At 43.0% G+C, this 24367-nt stretch overlaps 1 protein-coding gene across 2 annotated transcripts in view; it reads left to right on the forward strand.

The window, feature by feature from the left end:
* TMEM181 (transmembrane protein 181) overlaps positions 1–23697 on the forward strand; it is an 84813-nt gene extending 61116 nt beyond the window's left edge. Inside the window, exons 7-16 of one of the 2 annotated variants that reach the window (XR_005214438.1) lie at positions 7173–7253; positions 9049–9148; positions 9741–9871; positions 10126–10217; positions 11227–11284; positions 14607–14709; positions 15222–15273; positions 17529–17611; positions 18881–19961; positions 20394–23697. Coding sequence is in view for 1 of the 2 variants with exons in the window: in XM_037820629.1 (XP_037676557.1) it covers positions 7173–7253; positions 9049–9148; positions 9741–9871; positions 10126–10217; positions 11227–11284; positions 14607–14709; positions 15222–15273; positions 19895–19943 (666 nt within the window). In the remaining variant the exon portion in view is untranslated. The remainder of the gene's footprint in view (positions 1–7172; positions 7254–9048; positions 9149–9740; positions 9872–10125; positions 10218–11226; positions 11285–14606; positions 14710–15221; positions 15274–17528; positions 17612–18880; positions 19962–20393) is intronic. The other variant, XM_037820629.1, reaches the window with a different exon arrangement.
* The last annotated feature ends 670 nt before the right edge of the window (positions 23698–24367 follow it).

Below are 24367 nucleotides of genomic sequence, written 5' to 3' on the forward strand. Positions count from 1 at the left end.
GATGTAGGTTTTTTGTCAATGCCCTTTATCAGATCAAGGAAATCCTCTTCAGTTCCTAGTTTTGAGAGTCTTTAAAACCAGCAATGGATGTTGGATTTTGTCAAATGCTTTTAGTGCATCTATTCAGATGATTGTGTATTGTTTCTTTTTTAGTTTATTAATAGGTGAATTACATTGATTTTCTAATGTTAAATCAACCTTGCATTCCTGGGATAAACTCCACTTAATCATTCTATATTATCTTGTTTATACATTACTGGATTTGATTGGGTAAAATTTTGGTAAGAATTTTTGCATTTGTGTTCTTAGAACATGCTGGTCTGTAGTTTTCTTGCAACCTCCTTGTCTGATGACAGGAAGGTAATGCTGATCTCACAGAATGAGTTGGGAAGTAGTCCCTCCTCTTCTGGTTTCTGGGAGAGCTTGTGTAGAATTGGTGTATTCTTCCTTAAATGTTTGGTTGAATTCACCAGTAAAGCCATCTGGATTGGAATTTTCTTTATAGGAAGATTTTTACGTACCAATTGAATTTCTTTAATAGAATAGACATAAGGCTGTTCAGTTTATCCCTTCTTCAGTGAGCTTTGGTACTTTGTATCTTTCAAAGAATCTACCCATTTTGTCTGAGTTGTCAAATTTATTGTTTTAAAGCTGTTCATAATATTCTCTTATTATCCTTTTAACATCTGTAGTAATGTCAACCCTTTTGTTCATATTGATAATTTGTATCTTCTCTTTTATCTCTAATAAGTTTGGTTAGAGTTTTATCAATTTTATTCATCTTCTCAAACAACAGCTTTGGTTTCATTGATTTTATTTATTGTTTCTCTGGTTCTATTTCATTGATTTTTTCTTCTGATTTTTGTTTCTTAGTTTCTTCAGGTAGAATCTGCAGTCATTGATTTGAGGCCTTTCATCTTTTCTATTAAAGTTGTTTAGTGCTATAAATATCCTGCTTAGTACTGCTTTAGCTGCCCCCTCAAATTTTTATGTTCTGTTTTTGTTTTCATTACATTCATAATACTTTCTAATTTCCCTTTTGATTTGCTTTTTAGACTCATGGGTTATTTAGAAGTGTGTTACTTAATTTCCAAATATTTGAGTTTTTTCCTGATATCTTTCTATTATTGATTTCTAATTTAATTTAGTTGCCAGAGAACTTAATTTGTATTACTTGAATCCTTTTACATTTATTGGAACTTGTTTCATGACTCTGAATATGGGCTATCTTGGTAAATGTTCCTTGATGTATTTGAAAGAAATATATATTCAGTATTGTTGAGTGGAGTGTTCAAGTTTTCTGTGTCTTTGTTTCTCTGTTTACATGTTCCATCAATTATTAAAAGGGGGTATTGGAATCTCTGATGTAAAGTGGACTTTGCTATTTAAAGATCTATCAGTTTTTGCTTCATATATTTTGATGCTCTGTTACTAGGTATATAAATGTTTAGTTTTGTTAGGTCGTCCTCATAAATTAATCCTTTTATTATTCTAAATGACCTTCTTTGTCTCTGGTAATAATTTGTCTCTGGTAATAATTTTTGCTCTGTAATATACTGTGTCTGATAATAATTAGTTTTAGCATAATATATCTTTTCAGTCCTCTTAATTTAACCTATTTGCATTTTGCTGTGTAAAGTAGGTTTCTTGTAGGTAGTGTGTAGTTGGGTTTTGCTTTTTCATCCTGTCTGATGTTCTCTGCCTTTTAATTGGGATGTTTAGGCCATTTAATGTGAATATTTATATGATTAGGTTTACATCTACCATCTTGCTAGTTATTTTTGTTTGTGCCATCTGTTTTTTGTTTCCTTTTCCACTTTTTCTGCTTTCTTTTGGTTTCATTGAGTGTTTTCTTTTTCTGATTCCAGTTTATGTCCTTTGTTGGCTTATTAGCTACAATTATTTGTTTTGTTATTATAAATTGTTGCCTTAGGGTTTATAATAAACATCTTCTAACTTACCACTCTCTGCTTTCATATATAATTAAAAACCTTACAAGAGTACATTTTCACTTCTTCCCTGCTGACCTTTGCACTCTTTTGTCATACATTTTATTTTTAGATACGTTATAAACTGCGAAATACATTATTACTTTTGCTCTAAATAGTCAAGTTTTAAAAAGGTGTTTAAATAATAAAAACATTATTTTATTTTTGCCCACATACTCACCATTTCTGCTAGTCTTCCTTTGTTTGTGTCAGTGTAGATCCAGCTTACCAGCTAGTTAATTTTTCTTCTGCCCAAAGGACTTTCTTTACCATTTCTCATAGTGCACACCTGCTTGTGATGAATTCTTTCAGCTTTTATATGCTGTAAAAAGTCTTTACTGTCAGTTCTGCCATAACATGACATAGGTGTTCCTAAAAATCACCAAGCTATATAAAATCATATGGTAAAAACCGTAGGGTTTATGGGAAAAATGAGATTAGTGGCACAGCACTCAAAAATGTATGTAAGTGACACATAAAGATAGGAATGCAACAAAAACAGTAGCACAGTTTCATACATCTTAAGTGATTAAGAAATACATAAGCACAGCAATAAATATGGCCCGTTATCCTGAAGAAGACCTGAAGTTTGGTTGTAGAAGGGAATGTCAGAAATAAGTTATTGTGAAGTAGTAGAAGGACAGTTGTCTGAAATTGGACAGAAAGTTGTAACACCAGCTGTGGATGGGTAAGGCTCGTACATACATGGTGAACTGAGGTAGATAATTGAGGCTTGTGTGTGTGTGTGGTGTATTCCTCTGTGGTGTGGTTCAGCTAGGTACAGTTTTCTGTGATTAACTAGTATTTCTTGTGGAGGAAATAGCACATAAACAAAATTGAAATTTATATTATGCTCAAGTTGTTCCCTAATATATCAGTTGCATTGTGAAAAATTCCCATCTTCAAAACAAATGTTATAGTACTTGTTTTCCCTTGGTGTTTTTTTTTTTTATTAATAATAAATTTTATTTTGAAATAAGTTCAATCTTACAGGAACAGTTGTAAAAACAGTACAAACCCCCTACATAGAATTCCATCATACCCCAACCCCCCTCCCCCAATACCCTGATCCATCACCTTTAAGATCCTGTCATACCACTGTCTCTCTCTTTCCCTCCCTCTCTCCCTCTCTCCCTCTCTCCCTAACACCCATCATCTATTGCTCTGTCTTCTGAACATATGAGAGCAAACTGCACATATCTTTGGACATACACTATAATTCACATATACCTTTCCCATGAACAAGAACATTATTTTATGCAATCTCATTAAACACAGCTAAGAAGTTCAAGAAATTCAGCATTGATACAAAGCTTACATTCTATATTTCCTTTTTTTTTTTTTTCTTGTGTCCCGTCTGTGTCCCTTTGAGCCTCCCCTCCTCCGACCTCAGATCCCTTCCAGGATCATCTTTGGCATTTAATTTTCATTTATTTAGACTGTCATTTTTTTTTCAATTGTGAGAAGATATATATAGCTTAAATCTTCCTATTCCACCCCTCCCTAGCATTCCCTTAGTGGGATTAATCACATTTAGAATGTTGCAATGCTATCAACTTCCCACCATCCATTACTAGAAGTTTCCCTTCAACCCAAACAGAAACCCTACACTCCTTTCTTAACTCCCCATTGCCCCTTCCCCCACTTCTCATAACCCATACTCTACTTTTCATCTCTATGGTCGTATTCTTTGATACTTTCTTTGTGTTTACCATGGGGCTTAAAATTAACCTCTTAAATCTATAACAATCTTGTTTTTCTTTGAAACCAACTTAACTTCAATAGGACACGTAAACTGTGTTCCTATACTCCTCCATTCCCCCACCTTTATGTAGTTCTTGTCAAGAATTACATATTTTACATTGAGTCCAAAACCACCGATTTATCATTACAGTTTATGTATTTTAGATCCTGTAGGAAGTAAATAGTGGAGTTATAAATCAACAATACAGTAGTAATGGTCTTTATATTTACCATGTGATCTTTCCTGGAAATCTTTATTTCTTCATGTGGTTTCAGTCAATTGTTTACTTTCCCTTCCTTTCAGCCTACTTAGGACTGATCTACTGGTGATGAAGTTCCTCAGCTTTTGATTGTCTGGGAATGTTTTCATTTCCCCCTCATTTTTATCTTTCAGGTGTTTGTGAATTCTCCAAGTCTCTGATGGTTATTGACTTCTATTTGTATTCCATTGTGGTCAGAGAATGTGCTTTGAACAAATTCATTTTTTTATTTTTTATTTTATTGAGGCTTGTTTTTATGTCCCCGCATACAGTCCATTCTGGAGAAAGATCCATGATCACTAGTGAAGAACGTGTGTCCCAGTGACCTGGGATGTAATAGTCTATATACATCTGTTAAAAGTCTCTATATCTCTCTTTCATTTCTTTGTTTCTCTGTAGGGCTCGCTTCAGTATCTGAAGTAGTGCAGGTCTTTTATTAGCAAACTCTCTCAGCATTTGTTTGTCTGTGACAAATTTAAGCTCTCCCTCAAATTTGAAGGAGAGTTTTGCTGGATAAAGTATTCTTGGTTGGAAATTTTCCTCTCAGAATTTTAAATATGTCATGCCACTGCCTTCTTGCCTCCATGGTGGCCGCTGAGTAGTCATTACTTAGTCTTATGTTGTTTCCTTTGTATGTGGTGAATTGCTTTTCTCTTGCTGCTTTCAGAACTTGCTCCTTCTCTTCAGTATTTGAGAGTCTGGTTAGAATATGTCTCGGAGTGGGTTTATTTGGATTTATTCTATTTGAAGTTCGTTGGGCATTTATGCTTTGTGTATTTATATTGTGTAGAAGGTTGGGGAAGTTTTCCCCAACAATTTCTTTGAATACTCTTTCTAGACCTTTACCCTTCTCTTCCCCTTCTGGGACACCAATGAGTCTTAAATTTGGACATTTTATTTTATCTATCATATCCCTGAGATCCATTTCAATTTTTTCAATTTTTTTCCCCATTTTTTCTTTTGTTCTTTCATTTTCTGTTCTGTGGTCCTCGAGGAGGCTGAGTTGTTCAACTTCCTCTAATCTTGTATTATGAGTATCCAGAGTCTTTTTAATTTGGCCTACAGTTTCTTTAATTTCTATAAGATCTTCTGTTTTTTTATTTACTCTTGCAATATCTTCTTTATGCTCTTCTAGGGTCTTTTTTATGTCTTTTATATTCTGTGCCATACTCTTCTTCAAGTCTTTTATATCCCGTGCCATGCTCTCTTTGCCTGTCTGTAGTTCTTTGATTAATTCTGCCAGGAACTGTGTGTCTTCGGATCTTTTGATTTGAGTGTTTGGGTTCAGGTTCTCCATGTCGTCTGGTTTTATCATATGCTTTAAGATTTTCTGTTGTTTTTGGCCTCTTGGCATTTGCTTTACTTGATCTTTAATTTGTTAGAATTGCAGCTTGGTGACATACACTTTCTCTAACTAACCAGCAGATGGTGTCCGTGAGTCACTTATTCCCCTCAAGTCAGTTCTCCCCAACTTTGTGTTATGTGGGGATCTGATTCTTTGGGGGTCCAATTGGTGCACTTAATTTGGGTGTGTTGTCGGTGCTGTCTGCCCTCAATGAGAGGCGTGTGCCTGAGTGGTTAGGGAGGAGGGGCAGGTTTAACAATCAAACCTCCCAGGTGTTCCCAGAGATTTAAGGTTGTTCTCTGCCACTGACACAAAAGTCCTTGGTATTGGCGTAGGTTCCCTGGGATTTCTGAGCGGTTCCCCCCTCCCTGCTGTGCTTTTCCAGGACCTCTGTTGAAGGGGGGTGGGCCGTGCCACGTCACAAGTGAGCGCCGGCCTCCAGGGAAGCCCTGGGCTGCCGGGCTGTGTAGGGGCGTTCCCAGCCTGCTTCAAAGATGGTTGTATGGGACGCGTTAACTTCCCCCTTTCTGCACAGCTCCACTCTCCCAGCTCCAGGATGATCAGCCGTGGGTGTATTCAAGGCCACTGTCCATGGCCGATATTGTGTTGCGTGAGCGGTGCTGCAGGATAGACTCCCTGTCAGGCTGGGTTTCTCGGCTGGGCTCCGTGCTGTGTGCTTGGCCCCGAGCAGGAGCAGCCCCGCCTGCTGGGGAGACGGCTGCAAGTTGTGCGTTTCCCCTTTGTTTCCCTGGACCCAAGACAATCAGCAGTGGGTGTGGGAAGGGGTATCCTCCACCCCAGACACCGAGGCGTTAGTCCAGACCGCTCCTGTCTTATCTGCAGCTGTTCCCAGGCTTTTATTTTTTTAAAAACTCCAACCCGCCGTTTCCCCCCAGTGCAGCGTGGCCGAGGGATTCAGCCTACTCACTCACTCGTTTCAGAATGCAGACTCCTGGTTTCACCAAACGCACGTTCCCTGTGGCTTTAGCAGAACTTGTCCAGCTGGTGCTACTTTGGAAGTGGTGTTCTGGATCCTTTCTGGTTTTTTATCTAGTGTTTTCCACGGAAGTGTTTTTTTCTCTGTCTCACCTAGTCGCCGTCTTAGGTTTCTCCCCCTCCCTTGGTTTTTAAAAGGCATTTTTGCTGGGTAGAGACCAGGTCGACATTTTTTTTCCTACAATATTTTGAAATGGGGCCCGTTGGCCCGGTGCGGTGCCTTGGAGCCTGGCTGCCCACCTGGTTGTGATGAGGTTGGAAGAGCCGCCTTCTGCCCTGGTGTCAACCTGGGTGCCTCAGCCTTGGCTCGCCCTTGTTCTGCCAGGCGTGCTCTCTTGGTACACGTGGCACTACCCAGCCAACATGAGATCTAGCAACTTTAATTGGCTTCAGGTTTATATTTATATATTTTACTTAGACTTTTTTTAGAACATCTTACATTTTTGCTTCATTTTTAAAAATTTGTTTCTTTTAGTGGAAAACATGGCTTTTTCTAATAGATTGGCAGGATTGATTTTTGATATGGGATGTACAATTTAATGTTCTTACTGTGATTATGGAATAATTTATCTTCCAGATTCATAATTAGTATGACACTGTTAGAACTGTTTTCCATTCTTGGTAATTAAGGTGTTGTACATCTGAGTTCTTTAATATATAAGTAAAATGTACTTACATGTAAATATAACATTTTTAGAACATGTGGGAAAGTATAAGGAAGAAAAATTTTTCTAATATATTCTCACGTCGGGATATAAAACCATTATTAATGTTCTGGTTTGTTTCCTTTTACATTTTTTTTTTTTTTTTCCAAATCTTTCTCCCCCTTTTCCATTTCAGTGGAAGACTTATAACCCTGCATTTTCACAATTGGAAATCTGGTTCCGATTTGTCTTTGTGGTGCTTACCTTCATTGTCACCGTAAGTACCATTTGCTGACCCAGTACCTCTGAATCCTAGCAAGGACAAAGGTAGTAGTTCATGCAGTGATGAAGATCAAAATGTGATCCACATGGAAGATCTGTCTGAATTCTTCAAGACACTCCATCAAATGGGCTGACTTGCTATTACTTAATATTCTTGTATGTCTGCTGGGATACTGTAGTGCAAAATGAAAAAGAGTCCAAGTGACATGATACCTTTTAACAAGGATTTCCATGTAATAGTAATTAGAAAGCACCGGCTTTTAAGTGCATTTTCATTGTTATACAGTGAAAACTGCCATTTCACATCCGTGGAAGGACTTGTCTGTTATTTTAAGTTACCCTCTTCTGAGTGCTGACACAGTGCAGTCTGGGGTTTTTTTCATTTGGTAAATTGCACCCAACCTTTGGTCTCTTTCTGGGTTTGTGCAGGAATAAGGCCAAAGGGAAGTGGATCTGGAAATGCAGGCTTTGGGCTCATTTGGGATCCGAGGTTTGTGTCCACAGCACACTGTAACTCTGGGGGAAGGGCTTACTCTTACAAACCAAAGAGATCCCCACAGAAGGCCAGGCTGTGAGGAAGAGGACTTATAAATTGGAGGAAGAGGAAGTGGGCTTCATTTTGTAGAACAGAGTTCCCGACTTACTGCTTCTGAAGGGTGGTACTCTGCCCTCATGGGCTGCTCGCCCTGGTGCTGACGGGGAGGGTGTGGCATTTAGGGGATGGGTCTGCTGCTTACAGCAGTGGCCTCCACTTGGCACCCCAGGGCCTTGTGGCACTTAGCAGATTATGCAGAAAGACACAGGCGATGGTGGTTTATGGGGTACGGCTGGACAGACAGGACGCAGTCACTAGAATGGGCAGAAAGCTGGAGGGTCTGGTGCTCAGGCTAAGCCAGGGGCCTCAGGGAACCCCAGGGGTTCCTCTAGTGAACTTGGCAAATGAAAGTGGAAAACCGATATATCTGTTTGGTCGGCCAGAAATCCTTGCTCCTTCTTGAATTCCGCTCTCACCTTCTTGGGCCCAAAGAGCTGGTACTCAAGGCCCTTAAGCATGTTCTTAAGCAAGAGAAACAGGCCTGAGCCTCATCAGATGACTTGGACTGGGGGAAATCACCCATCAGCCTGGGTAATCCAGATTGCTTAGAAAAGTATAGGTTTATGCCAAGTTACAGGAAAAAACAGAGGCCTAAAGAAAATCACAAAATTGTTTTAAAGCAAGTTAGAGAAACATCTTCCATGGGCCCATGTGCCTTCTTCAGGGGCTGTTTTGAAAATAGACCCCTCCTCAGCCCATGGCCGCAGGCCTTGCTACCTTGATGCCCTCTTTAGGAGCTAGTACCATCTCTAAAAGTTGCAGGCCCAGGAGGGTGTGGGGTCCACACATGTGGCCTGTGCCCAGGGTGAGTCTTCCTCCATGCCAGCCTCATCTGGAGCAGTCTGCTCCAGGAGAGGGGCTGAGGGGTGGAGGCTCTTTACTTTTCCAGAGGACTTATGGCCATTATACTCTGGGTCCCTCTGTGCCCTTGTGGGAACAGCTGGTGACCACCCCCACCCTCACCCCTTCTTATCCAAGGCTTCTTTGCAGCAGTTCTACCCTCTTACCTCAATTGTCATTGATTACCGTGGGGACTGCAGTAGTCAGTTCAACCAGGGATTTAACTCAGCAGGCCTGACACCTAGACACCTAGATTGTAGATTTGGGAAGACATAGCTTCTGAGGACTTAGCACACTATGTATGCAAAGAGGAGTGCCCCTCGGACAGTGACTGGGTGCCCGATTTGGTTTGCAGTGCCTGTTTGCACACTCCCTACGGAAATTCTCCATGCGGGACTGGGGGATCGAGCAGAAGTGGATGTCCATTCTTTTGCCTCTGCTGCTGCTTTACAATGGTAGGTGCCATTTTATTTTGGAAATGTTCCCCTTAAAATTTAAAGCTAAAAGGAATCTTATAGGTGGCCTAGTCCCAAAGCTTTCCAGAAGTAGCCTGCTGGTACCCCCAGAAGGAATGTCTGGCCGTCTGCTCCTCAGCTCCCCATGAGTGATGTTTCCCCAAGATGTGGTAGATGCCTGGGATTTTAACAAGTACTTGGCTGTTTAGGTAGTTAAAACTTGGACTTGCTACAGACACAGCAGTCTTGGAATTTGGCTGAAGGTGGCCAAGCACAGCTGTCTTTTCCTTTTTACCTGTTCCAAAAAGCGTTTGCTTCCAGCGCTGAAGCAGGAGGAATTCCCAGGCCTGCAGGGAGGAGCTGATGGTGGGAGCATACGGCTCTTGGTAATGCTCCCAGAGCAATCTGTTAAGTGGCTTTTAAGTGTTTTGAAAAACAAAATACCCTTGGGTTCGTTCCCTTTCCTTTGGCCCTGACCCAGGGGGATCCCGATAGTGAGTTCTGAGCCTTCCCTCCCTAGGGAATGGGGTACCCTTTGCTGGACGACAGGGAGCCCCATTTTGGTTATGCGTTTCTGCCTCTCTTGTTGCAGATCCTTTCTTCCCCCTCTCCTTTCTGGTGAACAGCTGGTTCCCGGGGATGCTGGACGATGTCTTCCAGTCCATGTTTCTCTGTGCCTTGCTTCTCTTCTGGCTGTGTGTGTACCATGGCATCCGTGTCCAGGTAGGCTCTGTGGAGAGAGCTTAAGGCCTGGTCCTCCCTTCCCAGACTCCCCTGGTTGCTTCCTCACTCTTGTGGGACTTAATTCATAGAAATTTATCCTCGAAGCTCCATCTTCATCCTCATGCTCAACAGAAGAATGTGTGTTATGTAGACATGATGGGAATGTCTTTATCTAATATGAAATATTTGGGGTCAGTGTGTCACTAGAATTACTAACTTGGTTTTCTGTATTTCTTCCCTGTTTTGCTCTTTAGGGAGAAAGAAAGTGTTTAACTTTCTATTTGCCTAAATTCTTTATTGTTGGACTGTTGTGGTTGGCGTCTGTCACACTAGGAATATGGCAAACGTGAGTAATTTTATTATGTGTGACACTCTAGTGATGAAAAGCGTTTGACATGGGCAGACCAAAAGTACCGCTGTATTTTGTGAAATCATCTGGAAAGAAATCTGTCATCCAGCGTTTCAAGAGTTAGTAGTATGGCTTGAGTTGAGGAATTTATCTTTGCTTGAATGGCTTGTAGAGATACACCATTCCACTAGTCTAAGCTGGAAAAGGACAAAGACTCATTGTTTAAGAATTCTTCTTTAGAGAGACAGAGCCTTAAAATGATGCTCAGGCTAGGTCCTAGCTCTCCACTGACCCCCTCGAGTTTTCGGTTCTCCTTTCACTTGCATCTGGAAACCTTCCATCCTCACATCAGCTCCCAAATGCTATTTTTCTAATATTATTTCTACAAATAGTATTAGTATTTTCCCACAGCAGAAGCCTAGTGGAGTAACAGTGTGAAGCCCCTGAGTAGGAGTTTCCCGAAGTGGTTCCCCTCCAGGGGCTGTGATTTGGGGGCTGGCCTGCCCGGCTTGACGCCACAGTGACCCACATGGTGCTGGCCTCTCCCTCACTTCATCACCACTACCTGTCCTTCTCTGTCCCTGCTCACCTGTCATCTCAGCTGCCCATTTCCATTTTGAAAATGAACTTCATGGAAGACGACGTTTAGTCTTCTGCGTTCTTGGTACAACCTCATTATTTCATAAGTGCCTACACATGCCATTAAAAGGTGCTTGGAATGGCTCTCAGAAATGCAAAAATAAGAGGATAGGGATTTTTATAAGCAAAAATAAGTTTCTATGTGAGGGCAACTTCACAACACTGACGACTCTGGCACACAGCAGGCTAGTGGTGTGTCTGCTTTTTAAATGTGAAACGTGAAATTTAGTCCGTGTCATAAATCTAGGAGGCTTTTTGAAAATCCTTTGCTGTTGGTTAGTAAGTAGTTTACATTAAAAAGTTAAAAAAGAAAAAAAGCAAAGCCAGTTATTAATCTATAATTTTTTAAAATATAATTGTTTCTTAGAGTTAATGAATTACATGATCCAACGTACCAATATCGAGTTGACACAGGAAATTTTCAGGTAAGGATGTCTAATGAAGCCTGAGGGTCTTTTTAAAGTACTGTTTTATAAAATTACTGAATTTTATCACTTCATTTGTACTGTTGACATGTGCTTGCCTAAACAGGGTATTTGGGAAGAACTACAGAAAGTTCCTGGGTGGGAGAGTTTTTCTGGAAAAATGTGCTTGAGTAGTATAAAGAAAAATAGACTTTTTAAACCGTGTTTTCACTCGGTGCTCAGAAGGACCCCATGACTGGTTTAATACTCTGCAGTCACCACCCTGGGATTCTTAATACCTTTTGAACAAGGGGTCCAGCATTTGTATCTTACCAGTATCCTGCAAATTGTGCAGTGGGTCCTGAATGTGGCTTTCTCACGGACCCTCCCAGTTGTCACAGGTGTCCCCTCTCTGTTCCCTCAGCCTGGCTCACTGCTGAGCCCTTGCGTGTGCGCTCAGGGCTGGGGGGCCGGTGAGGAGCCAGCTCAGGAGCCAGGAGGCCAAGACCCCAGCCCGCTTACTCACAGGCGGTCCCAAGGCCCCTGGCAGGCAGAAAGAGTGATTTTACTACCACAGAAATTTGAGACCTGATGTTGGTTGAAGTCTAGCGTTTCTCAGTATGACTTTGTGATAAAATCTGTGATTCTTCGTAGAAACGTTGAAAAGATGTTTAACTTGTATCGAGACTAACATGTAAATGCCTGATTCTTTTTTTTTTTTTTTAACAATTCAGCCGTATTAATTCTTTTTACTTGTATTTTTTCTCTTTAAACTTTTCATTTTGAAATAATCTCTAAGTTAACCGGAGTTGCTTTGTTCTTTTTTTTTTTATTTTTTTTTTATTATTCAATTTTATCAAGATATATTCACAATCTTCCGAAGCGTACAATCACTTGTTTGCAGTACCATCATATAGTTGTGCATTCCTCACCCCAGTCTATTTTTGAACATTTTCCTTGTACCAGAAAAAGTGAAAATAAGAATAAAAAAATAAAAGTAAAAAAGAACACCCAAACCATCCCCCCCATCCCACCCTATTTTTCATTTAGATTTTGTCCCCATTTTTCTACTCATCCACCCATACACTGGATAAAGGGAGTGTGAGCCACAAGGTCTTCACAATCACACTGTCACCCCTTGTAATCTACATTGTTATATGATCGTCTTCAAGACTCAAGGCTACTGGGTTGGAGTTTGATAGTTTCAGGTATTTACTGCTAGCTATCCCAATACATTAAAACCTAAAAAGTGCTATATATATCGTGCATAAGAATGTCCACCAGAGTGACCTCTTGACTCCATTTGGAATCTCTCAGCCACTGAAGCTTTATTTTGTAGCTGCCTGGTTCTTAAGCAGAAACCCATAGAGCATGCCAGTAGCCCTTAGTTTATTGTTGATAAGCTTGAGGATTTTTGAAGGTCTCTGAAAATAAACTTTCTGAATAACACGCCATGCTCCTTGCCCTCACAGAACTTATGACTTGTTACGGAGAACAGACTGAGAAAATAGAGACCACTGTGAAAGACTGCCACTCGCATGTCACTTCGTGCCAGTGGGTGATGGGCGGTGGGAAGTCGGGGAACAGAGTGGTCTGAGGGCTTAAGCTGTTAGGGAGGGAGGGCCTTTTATTTGCATTTTGTCCTTTTTCTTTAGGTTTTAATTAGCCTTGTATGAAATGCTTTTATCTGTTTTTGGAGGGAGGGGAGGGCTGCACCTTGAGCTGGAGACGAGGGGAGGGAGCATTCCGGGCCAGAGAAGAGAAATGCTGTTCCCGGGTTGTGCAGGGAATGCGCTGAGGGGGCGGGAGATGGGGGACACCACGCGGGGCCTGCGCTGAGAGGAGGCTGGAGGAGAGCTGGGCCGGGAAGGAAAGCTGGACACCTGGAGGGAGCCTCGGAGGCCATGTTGTACACAGGCTGAGGACCCCAGAGGAGGCTTTTCTAGGCTGGGGTGGGGGTGGCACCAAAGGAATGGAGACGAAGGAGCTGCCTTGGCACATACTGCAGGAAAGATGCCACAGACACTGGGCAAGTCACACGTGAGTGAAGACACTGGTTGACCTTTACTCCCAGGTTTAGATAAAATGTAACGATTCATGCAAAGGTTACATGGCCTGTAGCCCGTAGCCTTTGTCTGGTATAGTCCCTCATTTTTTGTGTGAGGAAACTGAGGGGAGGTGACAAGAACTGCGCTCGACCCCCCAGCTGGGAGCAGCATCCGGGCCAGGACTCCGTGCTCCCCAGGTGGCCCGAGGGCCGTGACTGTGCAGCAGGTTCTCTCACTGTGGGGGTCCCTGGCCCTGGTCGTCCCTGGCCGTCTGTCCTCTCGGGCTGGTTGTGGGGGAAAACCAGCCTCTAGGGGCTCCCGAATCATTGCCTCCTCCCCGGGAAGGACAGACTGAGTGGCTGCCGGCTGTTACTAAAGCAAACACTGCAGAAACCAGAGACTTCTAGGGTGCTAGAAATGCTGAGAGAGGCCCTCACCTAAGTAGTCCAACCTCTTTGTTTTACAGCAGAGAAAGTACAGCCCAGACCACATGGGGAGCAGAGGCAGAAACAGAATCGGGGTGTCCTGCCTGCACTTGGGGGCTTCATCCTCGCCCTAACAGGGGAATTGCAGCTCTGAGAGGAAGCGAGAGGGCTGGGGAGGTGGGTGGGCGTGAAGGAGAGCCCCTGGGAGCCTTAGCACCCTGGGCAGGGGCCTGCAGGCGCGGGCCATGCCCTTCCCTCCTCAGAGCTTCAGCTCCAGCAGAACCTGCTGACATGGCTGTCCTTATCAGAACTTTTAACTGGAGAAGAAAGTGTCTTTTTTCCCAAGGCCACCTAATGATAGAATTATGTGTTCAACCCCCACATTTTACAGAGAAGAAAACTGAGGTCCAGAGAAGCTGAGACTCAGGATCCCTTCCTGGATTCTTTCTTTGACTTGTGCCACCATCCTCCTGAGCAGGACAGGGGGCCAGGGTCTCACCCCAGGGGAGAAAGACACACAGGAGCCACTGCATTTATCGAGCAGTGCCCGTGTGGAGGCAGTGTGCCAGGAGCATCACACGCTCTGAGAGAGAAACTTCGGGTGTATAGTGGAGGGAGTGTGGGTTCTTACAAATCTGGTCAGCAAGAGGCTGGGGGTCCCTTTGGGGTGGGCTGTGCGTGTTCACAGAGAAACAAAAGGCTGCACTGCAGCGAAAGGAAGGTTGAAGGGATTGGGGCATTCTTGTTCCGCTGTGCAGCGAGCTTCAGGGCTTCAGTTCCTTGTGAGGATTTCGGGGCTTCCTGCAGGTGGTGGCGCTAGAAGGAGAGGAGCTCTGCTCTTTTCTCAAGCACCGTCTCATTTTATTCCAGGGAATGAAGACTTTTTTCATGGTGGTGGCAGCTGTGTATATCTTATACCTTCTGTTCTTGATAGTGCGGGCTTGCTCCGAGCTGCGTCACATGCCTTACGTAGGTAAGCACCGGGCATGCTTCCAGAAGGGGTTTCCCATGGGAGGGGGCCTGGAGTCTGCTGGGTCAGGGCCTTATCTCGAGGGGAAGCCCGGAGGGTCGTCCTGTTTCCCCCAGTCAGGGGACCGGCCCCTGTGGCCCCTGGGGAGGAGCTCCAAGCAAGTCTAAGTGAGTGACCTGGGACCACTTCCACGCGCCAAGGCTTAGAGCCACGCTTGTTCTCTCCAGAATTGGCCCTGGCACAGGGCTGGGGGTGTCTTCTAGTTTGAAGTCCGGGCAAGTCTGCCCGATCTTATAGGGTCCTAATTCTCCATGTCTTGGACCCTGGAACAGTGAGGACAGCATCTCTCCTGTCCCCACAGAGGTAAGACTCTGTGGTTTTAAAGTGCAGAGGGAAGAGGGTTTTTCTGTTCAGGGGGTTTTTTACCTTATTATTTTTTTTTTATTTTTAGGATCTCTGAGATAAAAGTGGAATTTACTTGCAAAGTTTAAGGGAATTATTTCTCTCTTTTTCAGATCTCAGGTTAAAATTTTTGACCGCGTTGACCTTTGTGGTGCTTGTCATTAGGTAAGAAGACTTCATTTCTTGAAAGAAGCAAAGCCATGAGTTGCTATCACAAATCTTTTTTCTCTCTTTTTGAGGGGTGAATTTCGGGGTCCTTCCTCAGCCTGCCCTTAAATTCATCAGGCTGGAGGGCCTCTCTCCCGGGGTGGGTGGCTGGGGCACTGAGCCTGTGTAACGGGCAGGAGGGCAGATGTTTCAGCTGTAGCTGCCCAAGGAAACAGGAGCGCATGAACCAAGCACAGACAGCCAGGAGCTGTCAGAGCCGACTTCTTGTCTGACATTTGACATGAACAAGGAGCAGACGCAGTTGAGCTCATTCCGGAGAATTAGATATGTGCCTATCACCTGAGGGCCCCTTTGGTGCCCTATGCAGCTGACGAGAAGCCTGACAGGTTATTTTTTATTGCATTTAGTACAGCACGTGGCGTTTGAGCAGCGGCACCGTCGGTGCTGGGGTGGGAGAGCACGGTGCCCTCGGGAAGGAGGCGGCACCAGGAGCAAGGGCCCTGAGGCACCTCCTCCCGGCAGGTGGCGGCAGGCATGACCGCGGCACAGGCTGCCCGTGGTGCTGGCCTCTTTGACGGAGGAGTGGCCTGGACCTGGGTGGTTGTTCCTTTGAATAGACTCCAGATAATTGTTTGGTTATTTATGGTTTGTCTCTTTCTTCTGAGCTCGAAATCCAGAGGGAAAAAAAATGTAGCAATCTGCATTTCTCTTTTGGTGGTTGGATGGCAGATGGGGTCAGCCCCTTTTCCTCTCTGGAGGCCCCTCGCCGGGCTTCCACCCACCCTGTTCTGGTGGTCCCCAGGCATTCGGGGTTGTGAGGATCCCATAAGCCTCCGCCGTCCGTTCATCAACCACCAGGAGTCGTGTGCAGTGTTTAGGGAGCATGTGGATCAGCATGAACCTTTACATGAACTTGAATTTTGTTAGCCATAATGGCATCTGAATACACCTAAAATGATAGTACCTTATGTTTTACTTATTATTTATTCAACCTCTATTCAGCACTTGGTGACATATTGGTTGTCTGTAACTTCTTGGCCCCCATACTCCACACACACACACACACACACCTCACACCCTCATAAACCCTCACTCATACCCCCTCACACCCTTTCTCGCGCGCGCGCACACACACACACACACACACACACACTCACTCTCTCTCTCTCTCAACCTCACATGAGCACAGTCCGTAGGTTGGAGCTACTGTCTATCTGAGAAGTTATGCTTTTGTTTTGTGATTTTTCTTCTAAGTTTTGAAGGAAATTCATTTATTTACTCAACAAATATTTATTGAGTGCCTACACTGGTGAACAGACAGACAAGTTCCTCCCTGTGATTGGTTTGTTGTATTCTAATAGAGGAATAATGTGATAAGTAAATAAATGGCATAGGTGCCCGTAATGAAAATTAGAACAGAGGGAAGTGACAGTGGCAGGAGGAGGGAAGCAAGTACTTTAGACAGGGGGAAGGGGCCTCTTTGAGGAGGGGACGTTTGACCCGAGGCCCAAGTGCCAAGACGGCTGAGCTCTGAAACACCTCTGGGCAGTGGGAGCAGCAGGCGCAGGGCATGCGGTGGGAGCAGGCTGGTGAGTTGGAGAGCGCAGGGTCACGCGAGTCTGGTATGGCTGGAACATGGTGGGGGAGGCCTGGGCTGGGCGGGGGCGTTCAGGTTTTATTCACAGGGACGGGAAACTTTGGAGGGTTTTATGCGGGGAGGTGAAGTGATCTGTTTACCATTTTTTATGAATAATCGGTGTGGTCTGCCAGGTGGAGACATAGACTCCAGGGAGGTAAGATTGAGAGCAGGATAGTACCTATTAGGGGGCCGTTTCTGGAGAGATGGTGTTGGCTGTGGAGGTAAACATGTAAATCCCCTCTTACTGTATATATCAGTCACTATCCAAGGATGTGGGAGTATATGGTGGAGAAGCAGACTTTCCTCAGGTAGCTGATATTGTGGTAGAGGAGATGGTCTTGAAAACCCAAGTTAAGGGAGGGAGAGAAGGGACCTGTGATACGGTCTATGACAGGGTGAACTCATTCTGTCCCAGCAGCTGGCCTCCTAGATCTGAAACAAACAAAAAAAAACCCAAGGCAGGGTGTGTGTGTTTATGTGTGTGGTGGTGTAAAGTTTCCATGCAGAAATAATAGTGGATGGGATGTGTTAATGGATGAGTGTAACAATGTATATGAAGCCGATGCTATTTTGTTTATTTTTGCTGTCTCCCCTCCCCTGCCTTTTTTTCCAGCATCGTCATCCTTTATTTAAGGTTTGGAGCACAGGTATTACAAGACAATTTTGTAGCTGAACTGTCAACCCACTACCAGAATTATATCCTTTTCCTTGGGAGACCTCAGGCTTTAAGGGTCTGCTCCACATCCAGGGTTAGAGTCGTAGGTTTGTGACTATCAAGAAGAGGCAAATCAACTCTGACCCCCTGCAGACCTGCGGGGACCTGGCATTTGCCGTCCTCCTGGGGGCTGACTGCTTGATCATGCTCTCATTTGATCCCCCAATACAGCCTGAGATGGGGGACCGTGGTTACTTCCCTAATTCTGCAGGGTTAAGAATCACGTGCCCCCCCAAGCTCAGTTACTCTGTGGCAGAGCCTGGATTCAGACCCTCTTTCCATGCTCCATTGTGTCTTCTCAGTGGGGGTGGAACTGAACAGATGCATGAAATCCAGCCACGAGTCCAGGCTCACACCAGCCCGGAGCTGTCAGTCATTCTCCATCAGATCACTGAGGAGTACCAGAAAGTCTAACCCAGCGTCCTCTGCCCAGATGGCATCTCTTTGACTGTCACTCCCACATATGCAAATGCAGTTTCTTTTGGTGTGATAATCATGAGTAGTTTAACCCTGGGTGTCTCTGGAAAGGCTCATGAAATATTGGGACTGCCTTCCATTCTGGGATCAGTGGAGTAGGGTTGTTGCTTCCCAAGCTGAACTGACCATTTTCCGATGTGTGTTAGGTTCAGTGAGGGGCCCATCGGGGGCACCTGGGGAGCAAACCTTTAAATCATAGGTGCGTGCCCTGGGAGCCTCTTAATTCCTTACAACTGAGGCACATGTTTTCAATTTTTTGTGACTGAATTTCACAGTAAACTTTTTCTCAGTTTCTCAAGGGGTCTGTAATCCAGAAAAGGTTAAGAACTGCCAGTTTTGAGAGCTTTGTTCAAATTCTGCATCTCATTATTGGGTCTAGAGGCCTGACTCATCTAGAAGCCCACTTGCATTCCTGCCCTTGGTGTGAACTTGATCCATCAGCCCCTGCCATAGGAGACCCCCCTACCCCCCACCCCCCAACCCCAGCGCTTTCTTGGGGAAGCCAGTTCCCAAGAAGGGAGCCTCTTCTCTGCTGTTATGACAGGTCAGGGTCACCTGTGATTTACTGTGACACTGAAAGATACCATGCCCCTCTGATGGTGGCTTGCTGCTAAACAGCAGACTTATGGGGAGCTCCTGTGTGGTGACTGGACTTGAGCACTAGAAAGGGCGAACCCTGGTGAGGAGGAAGCAGCAGCCAGCTTAAAGCTAAGATGCAGATGTGTCCAAAGTATATGTCCCCAGGCTGCATTATTCTCCCTTGACTGGATCACCAGCAGAATTCTTATCTTTCTACGCCTTGTTGAACTTTATCTCTACACCTTGGCATTGTGTATTCCCCATCGAAGAATGCTCTGCTACGGTAAGCCACCCTGGGGTCTGGATTGCTTCTAGAGAGCCTTAAACAAACAGGACCCACTTGCTAGGTTTGTCATTGTTGTGGGGCACCACAATTCACCTGCTCTTCTCTTCAGCAGAGATAAGGTAATTTAAATGTCAGACTCTGAGTTTTAGTTAGAACCCAGCAATTGTTGAACCTGAGTCGTGTTGTTCCAGCACAAGATGTCAAGTGTACGTCCATCAGTCCTCTTGCCACAGGGAAATAAGTCTGTTGAGTACTAGGACATGCCATTCAAAATAAGGCCAGAACAAAGCCAAACAAGCAAACAAAACCTGCCTCTTGCATAGGGAATTAAAGGATGAGGACTTCCTGGAACAGAGGCAAGAGATATTTTGTAGTATTTCAGTACCTGACACTTTATATCGGTGTGAGTTTTCAAAACACTTTTGTGTACATTGTCTCATTTGATCTTAACAACAACTTTATGATAAAGGTATAATTAACTCCACTTTACAGAGGGAGAGACTTAGACGTGAATTCCTGCAGGTCCAACGTCTGGCAGGGGAGCAGGGCAGACAGAGCCGGGCTTCTGAGGCCTCTTTTCCCTGTCTGCACTTGGAGAAAGGAACGGGCATCTTGGGGCCTGCCTCCGGCGAGGGAGGCAGCCTCACCTGGGTGGGCTCCAGCTTATGCCTGGACTTTGAGGCAGGATGATTTCATCTACTCCACAACCCTGCGAGGTAGACAGTGTTACCTCTGCCTTGTGGTTGAGGAAATGGACTCACAACATGAAATGGTTGGTTCAGGTTCACCTGGATAATAAATGGTGGAAGCTGGGATGTGAAGTCAGCCCTTCTGACTCTGATCCTTTTTCCAGGACAGGGTCTTGCCTCCTCAGGCTAATAGCATGAATTGCTCGAAATAAAAATGCTTTTGTTGGTTTCAGAGTCCCAGTTGAAAGACAATCCTGCATTTTCCATGCTGAACGACTCTGACGATGATGTCATCTATGGGTAAGTCCCTGTCTCCACGGAGGTCTCATGGGGGCACGCCAGCCTTGTTTTTCAGGTTTCCTGAACCGGGGGATAATCATTCTAGGACGATTTTCAGGGTATTCGAATACTTCACCTGGGATTGTCATGTGTGATTCCATGGTTTTCCATTTTTGCATTTTTCAGGCTTAGATTTAATGGTATTCCTTTTTGCTGAATATCTAAAGTAAGTGGTGACCGCAGGAAGACCAGTTTTGTCTGGATTGAGGGCCCTGTAATTGGTGGGTGGGCAGAGGAAAGAGGGGAGAGGAAAAACGGGCAGCATCAGCGGACGGTGGAAAATCGAGAGTGAAGCTGTGAATGAATTCTTGGTAGAATGGCGAGTCGTGAAAGAGAAGAAGAAATAAAGAGCTGTCAAAAGCAGCATGGTATCAAAGGTGTCTTTTATAATAGGAGTGACTATGAAGAAATGCCTCTGCAGAACGGCCAGGCCATTCGGGCCAAGTACAAGGAAGAGTCGGAGAGTGACTGAGCCCTTGGCAAAGGGCGGCACGACTTCAAGGAACCTGGACGTTTTTCTGCAGTGACCACTCCCTGGCCTCCCCCATACCTGCTTATATTCAGACATTTTCTTATAAGCAAAGATTTCCTGTTCCTTATTTGTTTACATATTTTTTAAAATGAAAACCAAAACTGAGGGTGGATTTAAACGTTGGACCAAATTTATTGCCAGGGTGGCTTCGTTTATTTGGGAAGAGAGGTGCTGATGAAAAAGTTTCAATAGCCAGATCTTTTTTCTACAAGATTTCAGATGAAAAATAGCATGTTTTCAGTGGCGAGAGGGACAATTACCCCAGTTTTTAGTAGAAAAGAATTGCATACCTTGTTTTTTTCCTAATTCACTAATTCCAAGTTCACATGAATCACTTATGAGTAAGGTGCATAGCAGAATTGCTGTTCCTGTTCTTTCTCCCTGCCCTCCCTTCCCACACTACTGTTTTGACCCATTAAACTTAAAGGGAACCTGTCTGTCCTGTGGCTGCCTCCCGAGGGCAGCCCATCACCGTTGAGTGGTAAAGGCTCTGGCTAACCAGGTATCTTGAATGATTGCTTATTAAATTGTGTTCCGTGAAAAATACATGAGTTACAGCCCATGAGAGGATTGGTTCAGTGGGGAGATTCTAGCCTGTCAACCTATCACCAAAGCAGAAGCAGTGGTGTGGTAGACTTCTGATGAGGGTTTCATAAGGAAAGGCTAAGATCATTTATAGGTTGCCAGCTCCAGTGGGAAAGGTATTGTTCCCATGCAGTTTCTCAAGAGCATGTGTGCTTGTATGTGTCTGTGTGTGGTTGGGGAGGGGAAGAGGGTAATTGTTACAATTCCAATCAGTAGTTATTTCTGCAATTCTGTTAAAATATGACATTCCTTACAGCTTTTTTTTTTAACTAAACAAATGATTGATATAATATAGATTCTTCTTGCCAAAAAGTTTTTCAATTTCAATTTGGAAACTAGATGAAAAGAAAGCAAAACATAATAAACAGCTCATGGAAAAACATCACTGGGTGAAGGTAAATGGTTTGGAAATCTTTCCCTATCCTCTGTGTTTCACATGGTGGTCAGAGAAACAGAGGGATTGCTCTGGAAAAGAGAAGGCATCTGGTGTGGCAGGATCTTTAACAAACTCAGAGGCCCAGCAGAGTTGCCTATTTCTTTTTGCCAAAGACTAAATGTAGAAGCCTGGTATAAATACTTCCTTCACTTTTCCTTTGACATACACACTAATGTCTCTAACTATTAACATATTATAAATTGTAAACATCCTTTTTGATGCCATCTTGGCAAATACACAAGTACAGAATATGATTTCCCACTCGGCAAACAGTAGCTATGTTTTCTTCATCTATGCATTAACTCTCAAATTACTATTCACAGCTAAAAATTATGTTCCCCTTTAGTTCTGCTGGGACCCTTAGAGATGTGCTTGTGAGGCTGTTCATGTGGACACCTTAGTATCTTTTTTAATTTAAACTTAAGTGATAATGTCACTTACGGACTCCATTTACATTGGTTTAAAAAAAACCTTGTAAATATGAATTTTGAAGTAAACAACTGTATTATTGCAAGGGTAATTCAAGTTTACATAGCTTTTACATTTGCAATGGTGTCATTACTTGATTCAGTATATTGGAAAAATATTGTTACCAAATTTTATAACTTCTAATAAGACTATAAATAATTTAATGTAAACTAACGAAACTTGTTCTGATCTGTGATAGAGTTTACAAATTTTAGTCATTTATGTCCTTTATGATTTGGAATGCTATTATTTATCAGTAAATATAAAATATTTGAGGCATTTAACTGTATACATTAGAAGTTTTAAAAAATTGTCTTTGTCTTCAAATGTAATTATGAACTAATGACTTACATCTTCATACTGTAATTCTTCATGGCATCAAGTCAATGAAATTAAAAATATGAGGGTATTTAATTTTTATGTAACTAAGTTAGAAACAAGAAAAAAACTGCAACAGAAAGTATTTACAGGGGAAGTGGTTCTTTATTAAATCATGCCATTTTCAGTTTCTTTCCATGGTGTAGCATATACATATAAGTGTATTACATGCTTCTTGTAAAATGTGCTTAAGTATATAGAACTTAGCATGTAGATGTGCCATAAGTAATTAAGTTAAAACATAATTTGCAAGAAACCTGACAGCAAGAAAAAATATTTTTTTGGAATATATCAAAGTTTTGCAAACTTAAATTGCCAGGTAAAAAGGCTGACCTGAGTTCTTCATGGTAATGGCTTAAATAATATCATTTTTGGATAATTTTTTTTTATACTGGTCTAGTCTAGGGGAAGCCTGGAAGATGGTCATAGGTATTTAATGGTTTCCCTAGGGACAGCTTCACTGTCCATGTGGATATAGGTCTGCTTGATTTATTAATCTTTACAGCAGTAAGTGATGTGGTTTTATCTCTTTTAAGCCCATTTTGAAAGGCTAGAGAAGGGGATATATAAGATATTCAAGGTTTGTTAGGTTCTTACTGTACATAGTCACATAAAAGAAGTCTAGATACATTATGTAAATCCAATCCGCTAAATGGACAGGATTTAAGACAAATGTCACCAGCTCAACTATTTCATGACTGAAGGTTCCATTATGCTAATAGGTTATCATATGGTCAGTAACTTATTCCTGAATCCTCTTTACAGAAAAAAACAAGCTTATAGAGGAAGGGATGATTAAAAGGGACATCTCTGTCAGCATCTAGTTAAAACTAGACTTAAAAACACTAAAGTATATTTGTGTACATTGAGGGTTCTAGAAACAGTTGCCTTAGAGGTTAGACTTTGGGAAAAAAAAAGATGCAAATCTTTTTCCCTGGGCCAAAGGGAAGTTGCTTTAGTCTGTGATATCTCAGACTATTTATCTTGATTTGACATGCTTTAGATATACTGGTAACTATAGCATACTATGAAACATAGAAGGATGTTCTGCTACTGAAAACTGCCTTTTTACAAAAAGACTGTAAATATTTGTAAAATAAAGCACCGAACTTTTAACTAAGAGAATTATGTATTATATATTATGGAACTGTGCCAATGGCACACAGGTATCACCTCATCACAGAATGACCATTATAATCAGCCAGGTAAAAGTGAATCAATGTTTGTTTGGGAATGGCTTTATTCTAACACTACCTTTCTGGTAAATGTTAATAAATTGTTAATATTCTGTCCTAATACATGTATCTTCATTTCTGTGTGCTCTTTGCATCTGAAGTTCATTTGGCCATTCAGACATCAGTGTTTTAATAAAAAGGGTTTTAGAGAAGAGCAAATAGATGGACGAACACTGAAAATAAAGTCAGAAAACCAAGGTTGGGGGCCCACTTTCCCCACTTACTTGGGATGTGTGACTTGATAGCAATCAGAGATAACCTCCAAACATGTTTTCTTATTAAATAGCTGCATAATTGTTATAGGAGTAAATTAAATGATTATGAATGCATTTTGTAATCTGTGAGGTACAACAACATTTTTTGTGATTGCTATTGAAAAACAGAACACAGGAGTAGAAGCTGTTGTGTCGCACATTTGGGCCAAGCGTACTTTGCTCTGGCTAAAGTAACAGAAATCAGCTTTCCCTTCTCTCCCACCTTAAGCCCTAGAAGAGGGGCATTTCAGAATACAGGGGTCTGCTGCCCAGAGGGTAGAAATGTGGCCAGGCTCAGGAAGGACTTAGGTGACAGCAAAGCTGACAGGGTCCTAGACTCTTGGGGGAAGTTAGCAAATCATTCTACAGGAGAGGACTGAAGCAGAATTGTAACTTTTCTCTATATAGTCTTATAGATTTTGAAGCCAATAACTAAATATGAAGAATTCACTGGTGATACTATTGAGACAATGAAAAAA

Source organism: Choloepus didactylus, chromosome 2 (genome assembly GCF_015220235.1).
Source record: "Choloepus didactylus isolate mChoDid1 chromosome 2, mChoDid1.pri, whole genome shotgun sequence".
In the NCBI taxonomy this organism is placed as follows: domain Eukaryota; kingdom Metazoa; phylum Chordata; class Mammalia; order Pilosa; family Megalonychidae; genus Choloepus; species Choloepus didactylus.